The 17915-nt window shown below is 42.0% G+C and overlaps 1 protein-coding gene and 1 long non-coding RNA gene across 3 annotated transcripts in view; both read left to right on the top strand.

Moving 5' to 3' along the window:
• Nucleotides 1–17915, top strand: part of TMEM135 (transmembrane protein 135) — a 183088-nt gene that overhangs the window by 7239 nt on the left and 157934 nt on the right. For both annotated transcript variants that reach the window (XR_014563616.1, XM_083736969.1), the window contains exon 3: nucleotides 2255–2347. Coding sequence is in view for 1 of the 2 variants with exons in the window: in XM_083736969.1 (XP_083593095.1) it covers nucleotides 2255–2347 (93 nt within the window). In the remaining variant the exon portion in view is untranslated. The remainder of the gene's footprint in view (nucleotides 1–2254; nucleotides 2348–17915) is intronic.
• On the top strand, nucleotides 7354–8226 carry LOC310843857. The gene is made up of 2 exons (XR_014563705.1): nucleotides 7354–7699; nucleotides 7852–8226. It is a non-coding gene; the product is annotated as an uncharacterized lncRNA (long non-coding RNA).

The following is a 17915-nucleotide window of genomic DNA, read 5'->3' as shown; positions in this document are numbered from 1 at the left end:
TCAGGGGTCATCCTGTGGGATTATGAAAACAAGCCCGTTTTTCTGTTCAGGAAATGTCTCTTAACTCTTTCATTTGCACAGATCAGCAGCTTACAATGAAATATTTACCAAGTACACAATCTTGTTTTGTTCTCTAGGGCATAGTGAGCTTGAGAAGTTTTTTGTTGTGTTATTTTTTCCTTTCCATGCAAACATATTTGCCACTTCAACTGTTAACATTTTGGAACAAAGTGTGGTCATTAGAAGGAAGGGGGAGGGACAATAATCAGTGCAAGGTACAGCAATCATGCTTCTTTCCTCTTTCTGACATTATCTAACCACTAATAACAAAGGCACCCCAGATTCTTTAATATGTTGTTAGAGCTGCTAATGTGCTGTAAGAATAAAATAAAGAAATGTAAGCCCAAATAACTTTCATTCCAACCATAGTGGGGGACCATAGGTTGGTCATTCTGATGTGTCTTGGTTGCATATGGGCCACTTAATTGACCACAGTTCAAACATGCACGAGAACATCATGCCTCCAGAGAAGGCTCCTGCTCCATCTTGGCATGAGTCACTGTTCTAGATTTGCCTCTTTCCATTCAGGGGGGCAGTTCCACGTGAAAGATGGAGAATGGGCTGCCAGTCCTTACACATCAACCTGAAAATGGTTAGTTTTAGAGAGTTAGACAGGGAAAAGGTTTTCCTCTGATATTGGCAGTTGTGTTTCCCAAGCTGTGCAAATTTATCTTTGTTTCTTGGAGTGACAGCTGCCACTTCTATAGTTCAAGGTGTGAAACTGGACAACATAGTAGAAACTCATCTTTGGGTTCTTCCTAAGAACATCATGATAGTTGCATTGACCAGAGAAACTTTGTTAAGAAATTCAGAATAATTCCCCAGCCCACAAATGTTGCTTGCATGTGCCTACGTTTGTCATTCATGAGCTAAAAGTGGGGGGAAACAAGTTTTGTGAAGTTTCACAGCTTGCTTGGTTGTCTGGTTGACATTCCTTCCTTGGAGGTTTTTAAGCAGAGGTTGGATGGCCTTCTGTCATATATGATTTAGTTGACATTCCTGTATTGGAGGGGTTAGACTACATGACTCTCGGGGTTCCTTCCACAACTCTACAATTCTATGATTCTAACTCTTTCTTGTCCCAGGCAGTCACTCGCACTCTAAAAAATGAAAATAAGTGCATAACAAGTCAGTGGTATAAAATTCTGTGAGTGCATTGGAAATGTAATTTACCTATTGATTTGAACTTGAAACCACCCTATTCCAAGGACACAAAGCAGTTGCAGTATGTGCACAAATAAAATATCTAAATAGAAAACAGACCACACAAAACATATGTTAAAATCTTAACCCTTGTCACCAGAAACCTGACCAAATTGACATGCTTTGCACTCTAGAGGAGGGGAAAGACATATGTATAGGGAAGTCAGCTAAAGTGCCTCTTTTGTGCTGTCATTCCCTGCTGGTAAGAATACCCAGAAGGTAGTATTGATGCTTCTGGGAAATGACAAGGAAGGAGTTTCAAAGAAATACAGGACTCTAGCCATTTCAGTCTTTTAGTTTCAAAGAAATACAGGACTCTAGCCATTTCAGTCTTTTAATGTTTAAACAAGCATCTTTTAAGTATCTCCTTTTTATTGGGCACTAGTAAACATTTTCAGCATTGGCTGAACCAGCCTACAGCTTGTCCTGTGATAACAAATATATTTTGTCACTGGGAAAATAGACGTTAGTGCCTTGTAACAAAGTAATCCTTTGAAATATATTGGATGTAAAATTGATGTTCTACCTTGGGTGTTACAAGAATGAAATTTTATGAGGTTCTTTGAAGTTCTTGTTAAGAAGAAACATGAGATGGCAATGGGCTGCTTTATGCCTGATGTAGCCTTTGTATCTGTCATACTGGGCTGCATCCAGAGTTTTTGTTTTGCAAACAGCTCCTCCTGAAAGGAGGAAAGAAGAAGCAATTTTTGCTGGTTCTCCATTAAATCCCCTGTGCCCCCTTCCACACTCTACCAGAGAGTACCCCAACACTGTGGAGCACACTTCTGGGAGGTACAGAGGGCTGAAGGAAGAGGAATTGGTGAAAATTACCTCCCCTTGTGGGGGTTTCCTATGAATGGAATTACTCTGGATCTAAGCCACTGTATATGAACAGATGTACTCTTTTACTAGATGCTGTGTATTAACCCAAAAATGTTTCTTTATGCTTTAGCATGCAGAATAACAAATATTGCACATTTTATTTCCTCAGGAGGATACTTGGAAAATTTTATTTTTGGACTCCTGGTTTTGGCGCTGCTTTGCCAGCTTCTTATGTGGCTATTCTTATTGAAAGGAAGAGCAGGTATGTGTTCATATATCCTTTACTTGCTTCCACTCTTTTACAGAAAGTGGGAGCCAGTTGCATGGAGCCAAGTTGAGAATATATTGTGTCGTATGCAGCTGTCAGATGGGCAGGTACAAATAATAAAATTAATATTATTAAGAGTTTGCTGTGTGGGTAGGTAGTATACTCGAAAAAATACATGGTGGTTTTGTTTAGGGTTGCTGGTTTATACATACATGAGTGAAAATGCTCAGCTAGTTGCTGTTAAGATTCTGTTGTTTTCAGGAAGTTTTTCTAGAGGATGAGAATTCTGTGTTGTATAGGTCCAGGTATTCCCCATTACTCCTAGTCCTCATCCCTCTGCTCTTAATGTATCCTTTACTCTTAATGTAAATGTAATGGTTGCCAGCCCTCTGCTGTGTTTATACTGTTGCTCTCCCAGCGCTTGAAGCTGTCACCACTTAATCTCTCCATGCCTGTCTTTCTCAGGTTTGTGACCCTGCTTCATACAAATAGAAGGGACAGATGCCTAGTGCCACTCATTATTAGTCTTTCCTGGCATCCTTGCTTTCTTACCTCCTTGCCAAATAGCCACAACTTCATAAGACTGCCAGGAATTCCCACCGGAATAAATTAGTGCTTTTGTGTTGTGCTTGTTCTTGTGCAGAATCTGTATGGAGTTGTGTGACTTCTTCACACAACACATGGTTAAATGATGAATTCTGCTATCTCATGATGTGATGGTTACTGACTTAAAGGTTTTTTTAATTTTTAAAAAGGGGTTTATCCATGGCGACTTATCATGATAGTTATATGCAGCCTTCAGGACTAGAGGCAGCATGTCTTTGGACTGCGGTCGCTGGGGAAACAGCTGCCTGAGAGGGGTCTTGGCCTCATCTCCTGGCTGTGGACTTCCATTCTGGGAAACAGGATGTGGGGCTAGTTAGACCTTTGGTGTAAGCATTTAGGTTCTTACGTGTACGTGTTAACCTACTCTCTAATTTAACTTCATCACTTTTTAAAGAAAAGATGTTTATATAATGGCTGAATCAAAAAATTCTGGGGGAATTGTTACTCTGTGAGGAGTAAACTGCAGTGCCCAGGATTCGTAGAGGGAGGGGGATGTGCTTTGAATCAGCAGCCTTACTCTTTATAGTAGTACCTCGGGTTACGAACTTAATTTGTTCCGGAGGTCTGTTCTTAACTCGAAACTGTTCTTAACCTGAAGTGCACTTTCGCTAATGGGGCCTCCTACTGCTGCTGCTGCTGCGCAATTTCCATTCTCATCCTGGGGCAAAGTTCTCAACCCGAGATAATACTTCTGGGTTAGCGGAGTTTGTAACCTGAAGTGTTTGTAACCCAAAGCATTTGTAACCTGAGGGACCACTGTACTTTACTTCTCTGGAGTGGCAGGTTTCACAGAGGACCTTCTTCAAGAACCCTGGCTTTGTAAAAATCCTCAGAACATACGATCTGACTTTCTTGCTCCATGATTTGACACACCCTACAGCTTTCCCATACATTTCCCTGGTCCAGTATTCATGAAAGTACTCTTCATATTACTCCATTTGACCTCTACACATATCTGAGACGCCCGCCTGCCCTTCTCCAGTCTCCTGCTTCTCCTGCGACTCCTAAAGATGTCCTTAGGAATGAAGTCCTCCTTTTCCCCTCCTGCTGTGCTCATGTTGTTCTCATCCATAGCTGCTCTTTACAACTGAAGGAGTCACTAGAGAGGGCGAAAGGGATTAGTGGGAACAGGTGCAGTATTCATGAACTGCCGCTAAGGTCCTTGAAAGGAAATAGGCCTGGCAAGAAGCTGGCATAAAGAGATTGCCAAGAACTGGAGAAGGAAAATGGGCAGACTGTCTACTCTCCCCCTCCCCACACAGTTTGTTTTCGCTCTGTTGGTCTGTACCATTTATCTCTTAAAATATGAGCATGCAAGTATGGGAGCCCTGCAAAATTTGCAGGGAGAGTTCATTGCGGGAAACCAGCCCTCTCTCTCCCCATATGGTCCTCTCTGTGCAAAGGGAATCAGAGTCCTCCCTTCTCCTCCAAAGCAATTGCAGAGAGCAACGTCTGTGTCCAGTTTACCCAGACGATTTTTGGAGGAGAAAACAAGGTCAGATTCTGCCCTAAAGTGACCGTTGCAGGGGGCGGGGAGATGACACTTGCAGCTCCTTGTGTTGGCTTGGGGAAATGAGCTGTGCTTTCTTACTTCATCCAGCACGGTTAAGCTCTTGTCCCTTCTCAGACCTAGTGCCTGCTTACTGCTCTCTTTTGCTGATAACATTTCTGCAAGGGTAGGGGTGTGTTTGGTCTCCTTCTTTGCCCTGACCTCTGCATTGGAACTCCCAGTTTGTTGTTATTTTGGAATATGCTATCTTGAGTTCCATGGAAGAAAAATGGTCAGCGAAATAAATAGCCCCGGGAGTCCACCGGCCCCTCACTTTCCTCTACAGCACATGCAGAAACGGCCTTCTCTGGATCTCATCCGCTTCATCTGCCAGAGCCTGTCTTCTGACACAGGGGAAAGTTCCTCACTCAACCAGTCCATGACATTGCTCTACCCCTCAGCCTCTGTCCCCACAAGCCCCTTCCTCCTACCTGATCTGGTTCCACAGCTGCTGCTTCCCTTCTGCCCCCATGAAAAGGTGGATCAGGAAGTCTTGTCGGCATCATTCTGTCACCTGCAAGAGAAAAAAGGTAAGCAGGATGCCAGGAGTGCCACCTTCTCTCACAGGTGAAACGGCATCTCTAACCACAGATGGGCCTTTGAGAAAGCCTTACCTGCTGAGTGCATTTTGAGGTTGGTGCCCATTTCATATGTTAGTTGTTCAGAAATACACCTCCACTCCTTTGGATCCTTGGCCCCAACAGTCCCCCCCCTCAAAAAGATGAATAGAACCCACAGATTAGTTGGAAAACCAACAGAATGAGAATAAATGGAGAAAAACCACTGTCCTCCTTACCCAGTGGCCTCATTGGTGTCTGTCCAGCGGAGCCTGAGGTCCGTACTTCCTATAAATCTTCTATGATGATGTCATTTGGATGGAAGAGAAGGAAAATGAGAGGCAGAATTTTTCCACAGGCCTTTATTCACTACATTTATACCCATCCTTCAGCCAAACGTCCCAGGTTGGAAATGTAGCTGGAGTCAGTCTGAGCGCTGCCCTCCCAGGCCAGGTGGGAAAGGCCTGTCAGACAGGGAGCAGGTCCTACAGGACTCCCAGCAAGAAGGCCTGGGAGGTGGATCTTGGTTTCCAGCCATGGAAACCGTTCTTGTCCATTGAAACTAGTCTTTGGAGTTTCAGTCTAGGCTCTTGTACTACTAACCCAACTGTACGCTTGTGAAACATGGACCACTTATAAACGCCATCTCCAACTCCTTGAACGATTCCATCAACGGTGTCTCCGAAAAATGTGACACATCACTTGGGAAGACAGGCAAACGAATACCAGTGTCCTGGAAGAAGCAAAGATCACCAGTGTCAAAGCAATGATTCTTCAACACCAACTTCGTTGGACTGGTCATGTGGTTCGGATGCCTGATTATTGTCTTCCAAAGCAGCTACTCTATTCCAAACTTAAAAATGGAAAGCGTAATGCTGGTGGTCAACAAAAGAGGTTTAAAGACTCTCTCAAGGCCAATCTAAAAACATGTTGTATAAACACCAATGGCTGGGAAACACTTGCCTGTGAGCGCTCCGATTGGAGAACAGCCGTTACCAAAGGTGTCATGGGCTTTGAAGATGCTCAAACTCAGGACGCAAGGGCGAAACGAGCTAAGAGGAAGGCACACTTGGCAAACCCTCACTGTGATCAACTCCTGCCCGGAAACCAATGTCCCAATGTGGAAGGACGTGTGGATCCAGAATTGGCCTCCACAGTCACTTATGGACTCATGGTTAAAACTCACTGTTCATGGAAGTCAATCTTACTCGGCTACAAGTGATCACAAAAGAAGAAGAAGAAGAACAACTATTCTTTGCTATGTGTATCTTGTTCAATGTTACCTAGTATCTAGTCGTAGCACTTGCCTACTCTTGCAGCTGGAAAACCTTCAAATATTCACATAAAAGCAATATAACATTGAATTGACACCGTTCCAATGCTGTTTTGCTCAGAAGGAAGATGGCTACCAGAGGAGGCACTTGGGATATGGCATAGGGCAGCCATCATCTCTGAAGCATGAGACCCCATACACAGCAACCCTTCTGCCTGGGTGGTAATCACTGCCCTCCTGGTCTCTGAGTGCCAGACAGGTTGCCATCTCAAGGACAAGAGTTCATCCAACCTACATGGTTTGGGGACTTGGCCAGGACAATAGGGGGTACTCAACTTGGTTGAGAAACAGGAACATGTATATATTTTCCTTTGTTTTACTTAATGGGTGTAAGGTGGAGGTCAAGGGAGGGACAGGGGCAAACCTGTTACTCAGGTTTCCGCCAGAAAAACACTCCGTTTGTGACACAGATGTGATGTATGTATGACGTTTTATTAAAAGGTGTTGTGGGTACAATTGGCTTCTTTCTGCTTCTTCCATGTGGTATTTGGAAGTCCTGTTGCAACAGTTCATTGAACAAAGACCAGGCCTCTCCAGAGAGCCAAGGCTGTGCAGGAGACCCCAGGACTCACATTCCCCCCCCCCCCACCAGACAAAGAGAAAGGGAAGGAATGCTACTTACAGTCTGCCCATTTTGTCCAGGAAAAGATCTCACCCTCCTCTCTAAAGTAGCTATCTATCTAACATTCCCACCCAAGCCTAACTCTGACCCCACCCCAACCCCTGCCCTAAGCATACACCTAACCCCCACCCTAAGTCTACACTTAACCCTACTACTCTATGTTCAAAATAAAAATATACAAAATAAATACAAAATATGCACAGATATGCACAAAAAATATAAAATGAAAAACAAAATAAAAATATTAAAATAAAGAACAATAAAATAAAATAAAAGTGTTAAAAAATAAAATTAAAAGAATAAAAGAAAATCAAAATAAATCAAATAAAAGTAATAAATGAAATAAAAATGAAAATAGGAAAATGAAAAAATAACAATTCACTAATCCTCCACCTAATTTCCACTAACCGCCACTAACTCCTCTCTCCTCCACTCGCCTCACTACTAATGGCCTCCTCCAAGTCTGTGGCTTTTAAAGGAGAAGCAAGAGATGTCACAAAGGAGGGTGGGTCCTTGTCACCGTGGCAACCCCCCCACCTGGACCTGGGACCGCCTGGCTCCTCCTGAGAAGTGATGCTCCTCTATCAGAACTCAGAGGCACCTGCTGTTCCGCCTGCAGCTGGATTCATGGATGTATTTCTCCAAACTCCTCCTCCTAGAATCTAAAAATCTTCGGAAGGTGACTACCCATTCCTACTGTTCAATGTTCCTGAAGTGAAAATGACACAGACTGCTAAGGCCAATTTCTGAAGAGAGTACTGCTCCTGCTTGCTCCTGTTTCTAATGGTTGAAACCAATTAAACTTTTCTTTTTTCATTAACCACTTTTCAGATGGTGGGCTTGATAGGGTTCCTGAAAGTTAACTTCTTTGACGCTATCACTCCAATTGGCTTTACTGTTTCATTCCTCAAGGAAAATCAGGACAGCTTTCTGCATCTCTGCCAAGGACAATTTGAACTTCTTTTTATTGCACGTCTAAAACTAAGGAAAAAGAAATGTTGCTTGGAAAAATACACACATTGTTAAGAATAAGCCAGAGCTTGGCAGTAGATTTTCACACCGCCTCCCAAGAAGCATTAAAAGAACTGCTCCCGTTAACACCCTTTCCCCACCCCTCCAAATGATCCCTCCTTAAGGTGGCTTAATGTAACATGATAACCACTTGGGAGACTACAATAATTTTTTTCCAGGGTGGCAACTCTGTAACCAATTTTGTCTCTTATTAGCTCTTCTGGGGTAACCCCCCTGCTTGTTTTGCCCTGGCACCCTTCTTGTGTTTGGGTCAAGTGTTTGTTACTTGCGAAGAAATGGAGTATTTTCCCCACTGCAAACTGTGGTCAGGGTAATATGGAAATAGTGGATAATTTCTGGGCAAGCAACTTGTGGATTTTGATGCAAATGTTCACTTTACTGCTCCTTTTGTGTGGTGTTGAGTAATAGTAATATTAAACCCTGAAAAATATCTTAACTCCAGGGCACTGGTCTCGGTTTAACCATGATTTTGGGGCACTGAAACAAGATTTGCTTGCAAAGGAAATAAGGTGTTTATTAATGAATCCAGAATTGTGTTGAAGTCCATTTCCAGACATCTGGTTCAGAAGCAGATTAGGTTCAAGGTGGTTAGCTAAGCTTGTAATTTCATAGAATCCCCTCACTTTTGGTCCTCTTTATCCAAGTTTGTGGGTTTTCTTTTCTTTTCTAAAAAATGCTCAATAAAGCTCCCATCCTTACAGCTTTTCAGTATGGACTTTTGAGCTCTTGTGCAGTGCAAGTTCTTATCTCTTCTGCTCAGGCGCAAAAGTCTGGTTGTCTAGCAGGGAAACATTCAGGCTTATACTTGGGTGAGCTAACTTGTTGTTATTCATTAATAGCACAGACCTTTACACTTGTCAACTGGTCAGAGTAGGGGCTGCTATTGGAAAAAAAACTGATCAGAATGAGTGAAGAAGTGAGGGTGGCTAGAGGAGGGGAAGGCAAGGTGATGCTGAAGTTGATTGCTAGTTCCCAGTTAGTTATTTGCTGAAATTTGAAATGTTGAAAAAAGAACTGGAATGTATATGTCCTTGAACCCAGAAGCAAACTTTGGAATACCCCTATCATATATCTCCATGACTGTGGGATAGTTGCTTTCTAATTGCACAATACTTTTCCTCCAGTGTGTTTAGAGGCCGGTATAAATTACAGATTTATTTGACAGATAAATGGCTATTCAAATTATGGGAGGAGCAAGGAATTATGCAGAGCACTGAAGATTTTTGCTGCCCCCCAACCACTGTTCATTTTATACAACCACCCTTCTAGCTAGTGAGATTATTGCCAGCGTTGGCCAGATGCTTGCAAGCCTACTTTTAAAAGGGCTTAATAAAACAACCAACCTCACCCCCACCCCCCAATTTTGTTAGGAGCGGGAATTCTCTGCTCATTTCACATTTGGTGCAATTTCTGTACTTTTGAGAAATGGTGGCTTTCCAGAAGCTATAGGTTGTATCCAGCTAAATTAAATCAGATTCACTGGAATGGATGGATTTATGTTTGTAACCCATTTCAGTGGGTCTAATTTGTGCAGGACTGAATTGGATCCAGTCCTATGTGAAATCACCAAACATCTTCATATTTTTTTAAATGGCTCTTTCTCTCTCATCATGCCAAATAGGTCAAAAGAGGGGGAAATAAACAAACAGTAATTGTTTTACTTTAAAATTCTTAAATATGTTTCTGGCCTTTTAAACGTATCTAGCAGCTGGTAACAAATAATCACTTAATCTCTTCCCAGTGGGCACTCTATTTTAAGTTCCCTGTAGGCATTTGCTTACAGAGCATCCATATCAGACTGAGTTCAGGAATGAAATGCTTGTAAATTAGACCTCCATTGTAAGTGTTGATGTGTTTAGGTTCTGGGCCAGAGTACTGTATACAAATTGTATCTTTAGAAAAATGTAGGGAACATTGAAGGCAAGCTAGCGAATGGCTAAAAGCCTTCTGTTTTTCCTTCAGTTAGTTGACACTGAAATTGCCATGATTGTCAACATAATCAAAGCTGTTCATAAACCACAGTAATCTGGCAGTGGGTTTGTGCTATCAAATTGATTACCTTGAAATCAGCCAAAATGTTTTATTCTCTTTTCTGTTAAGAAGAAAAAAGCTGTTGCCTGTCTCTTCATATGCAACCTGCAGTGTAAGCCTAAGCATGTTTGCTCAGATGCAAGTTTCATGGTTTCATGTTGTTCAGTAAGACTGTAATAGGACCCTTCTGCTGGGTCAGACCACTCACCGCATCTATCTCAATGTTGTCTACATGGACTGGCAGTGGCTCTCCAGGGTTTCAGGCTGGGCATCTCTCCCAGCCCTACCTGGGATTGAACCTGGGATCTGTGTACAAATCACACTCATTCTCTCAGCCATGGCCCTTTGCGCTTACTCAAACCTACATTTATATCATTTACATCATTGTATATTGGCAAAATTTCTGTTACTATGCTGGGTAGGTTATTTTTGGAGGAAAGACTTGTACATTGCAAGAACTAGCATTTTTTTGCTTTTCGGTTGCTATTGAAAGCGTATCTTTGAAAGAGGGCTTTCCTTTAAGACTGAATCATCCGTTTTCTATTGGAAGCTTGTAATTTAATGCTATTAAGGTCTTGTATAGTGGTACCTCGGTTCCTGAACACCTCCGTTGTCGTACATTTCAGTTCTCAAATGCCGTAAACCCGGAAGTAAATGCTTTTGTTTTTGACTGTTTTTCGGAACCTGAACAGCTTCTGCTGAATGCAAGAAGCTCTTGCAACCAATGGGAAGCCATGCCTCGGTTTTCGAATGTTTTGGAAGCCAAATGGTCTTCTAGAATGGATTACATTTGAGAACTGAGGTACCACTGTACCTAATTTTCTCTCCATATGTATTTGTTCTATATATGTTGTTTTTCCCCTTTTTGTTTTACTATATATTTTGTTCTTTTGATATATGTGTTGCAGCATGGAAACAGGTTGGGAAGCACTTTAGAAACCTTTCAATAATAAACCAACCCCTGGGGTGCATCCATGCACAGATCCAAGGCAACGCATACATGGTGGAATCTGCATCAGTGAGGACTAGCCCAGTCTACTTGATGTCAATCTTGCAGAACCTATTTTACATCCATTTCAACAGGGGGATGCTTGGGGTGATAGGTGTACCTTGTGATCTCAGCTGTTGAGAGCCATCCTTGCACCTATCTGCACAGCTGCTGCTTCAGTTGGGTTTCTTGATGATGCTAGAGTTTGAAAGACATTTGGGACCCAGGTTTTCCACTTGTAAATTAAGAGGAAGTGGTGAAATTCCTGTTTGCCAGTTTCACCTCTCCATTTCCCAGAGAGCCTGCTTTGGAGATGACTGAGCTGGGCCACAAAGGAGGGAGTGCTTTTTTCCTCCTTTTTCTATCAGAGAAGAAGGGTAAAGGCACATCTTCTCTCTGTCTTGGTATTCTAGCGTTACGTTCTAGCGCAATTAAAGGTTTGTAAAATATTTGGTGCATCTCTGTGTGTCCCTCTTTTCCCCTGCAAATGAATCATATTAACAAGTCAGGCAGCACCTAGATCCAAGATAGGGGTGCTAAATGTAAGCGTTCATTTTAAATCTGCTACCTAGACCCTGTCATTTTTAGCCTAGCAATGCAAATGGAGTTGCATGTTGTATAAGAGTAAAGTGCTAATTTTAACACAGTTTGAGGAAAGGCAATTAGATCTCTCCAGAAGTTAATTGTGTATTCTTTTGCCTAATGAGCCTAGCCCTTTACGCTTTTCCTTGGTTAATTACACCACTATGAACTGGAGAAAAGAAACCTAATTATAGCTAATCAAAATAAAGATCTAGAGTGGTTTTGAAGGGACCTCTGTGTGTGTTTTCCTTTTCCCTTCTTCAAGTGCCCTGTCCTCTAGGCAGAATTAGTGTTTACTTAGTTGCTGTTAACATTATAGTGGCGCCTGTCTCCTTGCCATAGAGCAGGCTCTGTTATTGGTGCCATTATAAAGCCCTAAGTTGAAGTTCTGTAATTTGGCAATAAAAATGTACCATAGGCTACTTCTAACACCTTTTAACTTCCTTTTGGGATTGGGGGATGGGTGGGAAGAGAGGATAATGTCCTTAACATTTGCTGGATATTTACAAAGGTCATTCCAGAGTCTGAGGTAGGACCCTCGCAGTTGAGAAATTTAAATGTGTTCATTTTAATACTAGACTGGCATTTTGAAGGTCTGAAGTATGCTTATAATGAGTTTGGCTTTTTGTGTTTAGAATCTTAACTGTGCAGAGTTCTGGTTAAGTCTGTATTGATCACAAACATAAATATATTAAGCACGGTTACCCTGAAATGTTACTAATTGCCTGTGCAAAATTGGCAGGCGTATGTATGGATCTTTTTGTACTTTTTAATTTCATCTTAAAGTTGGCTCTCCAGGTGTGTGAATAAACACTTTCTTAACAGAGATTGATTGTAGGGCATACTGTTATTACTGATTGTAGTATGTTGCCTATTAAATATGCCACAGTATATGTGCCATAAGCTAAACATGAGAAAATTGCTGTGGCTTTTGTGGATTTGACAACTTAGAACACAAATTGTACATGGGCTGAATGTTATTGCAATTTAATGTTTGTGGCAGCTTGGAATGGTTAAACTTTACCAGCTAATTCCATAAAATACTTTCTGTTCCCTGGAGCTTTTTCCTGCTTCAGAATGGACTTATTTTAAGTTCACAAGGCAGTAGTCTGGTTAAAATACATTCTGAAATCCATATTTGGCCTAATAAAAGTATTGCCCTGGAAAAAAGCTCACAGAATAGTGTGCAAGGTTTTTGAGATTATTGGAACTCTTCATCTGACTGTAAACAAAGCAAGGAGTTGGGAAGGAAAAAACCTGGCTAATGGAAGGCAGTGGAGTCTACATCTGCTCCCAGCCCCAGAAATATGGCTTAGGATAAAATAAGTTAACTCATTGTTGTGCATTGTGACTTATACTTTCCTAAAAAGATGCAAGAGTAGCCTTTCAAGCTTTCTGCCTGCTTGATATGAACTTTTTGTGTGTGTACGAAAGGAGTTTTGCAATCAGTCTTGTAATTCTTTGGCAAGCAGCGACTGTGGTTGGCATTAAGCACGGTGTACAAATCAGTCATACCTCTTTCATTTTAATAGAAATGTAAGTCTGAAACCAATAAAGCACCAGGGCACTTGAGAATATGATTTCTGAAAGGCCAAAATGTCCTCCTGTCTTGTTTCGACAGAAGACAGGTTATTTCCCCTCCTTTCTCTGACTGAAGCATAATATCCCGTGTGTGTGTGTGTGTGTGTGTGTGTGTGTGTGTTGCCATCTCCGCCAAACATAAATTTAATAGAAGGGCAGGGGTTTTGAAGACAGAGGTAGGACTCAAAATGGCAAAATTAACAGCAGCCATAAGATACCAGACAAATCAGAAACGAAGGCTAGAATGGCAATGTTTTGAAGAGTACATGAGTAAACACTGTTCTAAGGAGAACATGTTGGTATATATAGATTAAGTTTGTAAAGTAGACAGGTGAAATTAATATATTTAGAACATTAAAGATGAGATGTATAAGATGCAATGTAAATAAGAACTTAAGAGTTTAAGGGATGATGAGTATTGGAGGAGGGAAGTCACATGGGTGTATTAATTTTACTGCAGTGGTACCTCTGGTTGTGAATGGTATCCGTTCCGGAGCCCCGTTGGCAACCTGAAAGGAACGCAACCCATGTCTGTGCGTCTGTGCACGTGTAGGTCACGATTTGCCGCTTTTGTGCATGTGCGTGACGTCATTTTGCGCGTCTGCGCATGCACAAGTGGCAAAACCTGGAAGTAACCCTTTCCGGTACTTCCTGGTCACCGCAGGACGCAACCTGAAAAAACGTTTCATGAAGCAAACGTAACGAGGTATGACTGTATTCTTTTTTCTTTTTATTTTCTCTTCTGGGATATTATTTGTATTTCTGTCTTTGTGAATGATCATTGTTTGTTTGTCTGCTTATGAAATAAAGTAAAACTGAGAAAAAAATTAATAGAAGGGCAGGAGTTTTGAAGACGGAGGTAGGACTCAAAATAAGTTTGTGTATGTGTGTATGGTGGAATACAAGGAAATCCAGTTCTGACTGTCTAGTTGCCAATGCGGCGGTTGGCAACACTTTCCCCCCTGTTATTTTGATATGCATGAACTAATACACAATTCACATAAGTGACACATAGTTAATATCACATTTTTAGCCGAAATTGTTAATACATGTTTAATTTGGTGTTTACAATAAAAATATTGTGCTGTACTTCAGTTTTCGAAATTCTACTCTTTATTGTTAAACTCCTTAACATATTGTCTATCCTTAACATATACTTCGAGGCTTCAAAGCACATACATTTCAGTAATCACTGAGTGTCAGGTAGGTGCAAAAAATGGCACCCAGACTTTTTGAGGTGTTCACAAATGGAGAATCTTTACCTGCAAAATGTGCCTGGCACTCTGCTAATTTTGAACCCTGAACACTGGAGAAATACAACAAATTACATCATGTGTTAGGCAAACATTCCTCAGTTTCCCATTATATTTTGTACGATCAAATAACTTTTCATTTGTTTTGCAGCAATAAAACAATAAAAATAAAATTTGATCTGATGATTAGTGATGTATTTTATTTTATTTTGCTAATATAATTTTTTTTATGCCAATCATTGCCATGTTTTTTCCCTTAATGTTGGTTGTATAGAATTTTTTGCAAAGTATTTATTGTAAAACATGTCTGAATCATGTAATATTTAAAATCTTTAACGGTGTAAAAAAATAAATCATTAAAATTAGTGAAACAGTATTATCAAAACAGATTAAAATAGGAGTAATCTCTAAGAATATAATCTTTAATAATAAAACAGAAGTCTTGGCCAATGTGTGAAATTTCAGAAGCATGAAGAAAGCATGGTCACAGAATAGGTATTTTGTGTCAGATATTTATCCTTCTTCATAAATACTAGCGGCAGAAGAAATGTCCTGTAATATGTAAATCTGTATGAACTATTCAGATACACAACTCATTTCGCAGTGGAAAATTATAGGCTTATTTTAGGGGGAAGATAGCTACGCTTTTAATGGCTTAGCCTTAGGGAATATCCTGAGTAGTTAGTTTTCAGTTTCTTGGGGATTGTAGCTGTCATTGAAGTTATGCTGGAATCATATAGCTGTGGAGGTGAGAAAATGACATTATGATCCTGGAAATGTAGAGTCAAAAGCTCTTCCTTTGAATGGACTTCAGAGTCAATGCTAAGTCTTTGAAATTGTGCTTGCTTCCCCCCCTTTTCTTTCTAGGGGCAAAAATGATGGATGCCTGCACTTCAGTGAAAATTAAGCTTTGGGAGCTTACCATCAATTTTGCTTGCCTTTGAAACTCTCCCACTCAGTGCGCACAAGAGTGCAGAAAGGCTTTGACCACCGAAGCAGTTTCCATAAATGTCCTGGGAATTCTTAGATGAATGCTCCTGTACTAGATATGTAGGAGTTTTATTGTCTCATCTTCCAAGTATTTGAACTCTTCAGTGTTGTTGTAAAAGTGGAGGGGGAAGATTAGTTGTTTCCTCATATTTATTAGGTTGGTTCATGCCTATTTGGTTTCTAACCTTCCTCAAATATCCTTTTATCTCCTTTGTTGGATTCTTATACTCATTTGTTCAAATATAAATGCATACGTTGGAAGGGATCTCTTCCGCTCAAGGTCCAGAGTGCTCTGTAAAAATCATGTTAATTTTAAATTTGTTTTGAATGATATTTCAGTGTTGCGTAGTTTACAAGCAAATTAATATCCAGTTAAATTCCTTGCTTTAAAAAAACTGATAGAGAACTGTGAACATCACCAGAGTGCAGCATTAGCAAGAATTTTGATTTTTTTTTGTTCCAGCTACCGTGGAAATATTTGATACTGATGAAGTAAGAACATAAGAAGAGCCCAGGAAAGGTTTTTGAGGAGTGGCTTCAACACTGCCACTTTCAAACAGGCAGAGAACACTCCCTCTCCCAATCCTGCTAGTTTTTAGCAGCCAAGAGGGGCAAGGGTCAGGTTGCCCTGACCGATCCAAGCACCTTGTCCACATCTTTGAGCCTTACTAACTGAAACTCACCCAGCATAACAGAACTAGTGCTCTGGACACCTCTTGAGAGTCATCTGCTGTCACAGTGAAGGTCCTGCTGCAGGGTCAGCAAACATTTTCAGCAGGGGGCCGGTCCACTGTCCCTCAGACTTTGTGGGGGGCCAGACTATATTTTGGAGGGGAAAAATGATGCAAGAGCATCACGAGCCCCAGTGGCTGCTTACCTGTGTCTTGCGAGCGGCAGGGGCTGGTGGCGGGGGGACGATGAGCAGTGTGCGAAAGGGCTCCGGAGAGGGGCTGCTTAAAATGGTGGTCACTCGAGCGCTGCTGCTGCTGGCACCAACAAAGCCCAGTCCCCTTCCTCCTCTAGGCAGGGCAGTGAGAATCCAGGAGGAGGGAGGGAGGGGGCCCTGCTGTCACCACCGTGTGAAGGAGAGGGAAAGAATGTGCACATGCTGGCGATCCACACGGTGATTCCTGGACCGCCGCGGACCGGACCCAGAAGGCAGTTGGGCCTGATCTGGCCCGCAGGCCTTAGTTTGCCTACCCAAGTCCTGGTGTATGCAAGCAATGTTATCCTCAAGTGTGTTGGCTGTAGTGTGTAGGTGTGTCACGCAAATGCTCCCTGTGCTCCTCCTGGGACTGGAAAGAGGTTAGTTTAACCTCTGGTTTGCTAGTAAAACTGAATTACTGTGTCGCGAAATGATGTATGTCTAAAAAGCTCTGCTCTAGAGTATAGCAGGGAGCCAAACAGGCTCCACAAAGCAGGAGAGTGTGCTCATGCCAACGACCCAAGCCATTCAGATGTTCCAGAGGTCAGCCAGGGCTTTGACAGGAGTGCCAGTCATATTAGCGGGAAAACATCCCCGAGCCGTCGGAAAACCCATTGGATCCATCAGCCTCTGAGGGCAAACCATAATAGTTCCCCCGCCTCTGCAGAGGGGGAAAGGTGCCGAAAGACCAAATCTCAACAAAAAGTGATCTTACCATGACAAGGGACTGATGTCAATATCCCACACTTTCAGATCACCCTCTTTCTGCTCAGTTTTGATAACAAGTACAAAGTGGATATGCAGATGATATGCAGATGACACAACCTTGATGGCAGAAAGTGAGGAGGAATTAAAGAACCTTTTAATGAGGGTGAAAGAGGAGAGCGCAAAATATGGTCTGAAGATCATGGCTACTGGGCCCATCACCTCTTGGCAAATAGAAGGGGAAGAAATGGAGGCAGTGAGAGATTTTACTTTCTTGGGCTCCATGATCACTGCAGATGGTGACAGCAGCCACAAGATTAAAAGACGCCTACTCCTTGGGAGAAAGGCGATGGCAAACCTAGACAGCGTCTTAAAAAGCAGAGACATCACCTTGCCAACAAAGGTCCAAATAGTTAAAGCCATGGTTTTCCCAGTAGTGATGTATGGAAGTGAGAGCTGGACCATCAAGAAGGCTGATCGCTGAAGAATAGATGCTTTTGAATTCTGGTGCTGGAGGAGACTCTTGAGAGTCCCATGGACTGCAAAAAGATCAAACCTCTCCATTCTGAAGGAAATCAGCCCTGAGCGCTCACTGGAAGGACAGATCGTGAAGCTGAGGCTCCAACACTTTGGCCACCTCATGAGAAGAGAAGACTCCCTGGAAAAGACCCTGATGTTGGGAAAGATGGAGTGGACGACAGAGGACGAGATGGTTGGACAGTGTTCTCGAAGCTTCCAGCATGAGTTTGACCAAACTGCAGGAGGCAGTGGAAGACAGGAGTGCCTGTCATGCTCTGGTCCATGGGGT

Source organism: Podarcis gaigeae (assembly GCF_964106915.1).
Source record: "Podarcis gaigeae genome assembly, chromosome: 4".
Lineage (NCBI taxonomy): Eukaryota > Metazoa > Chordata > Lepidosauria > Squamata > Lacertidae > Podarcis > Podarcis gaigeae.
Note: the sequence above shows the minus strand (reverse complement) of the source record. Positions and strands in the feature narration are given on the sequence as shown.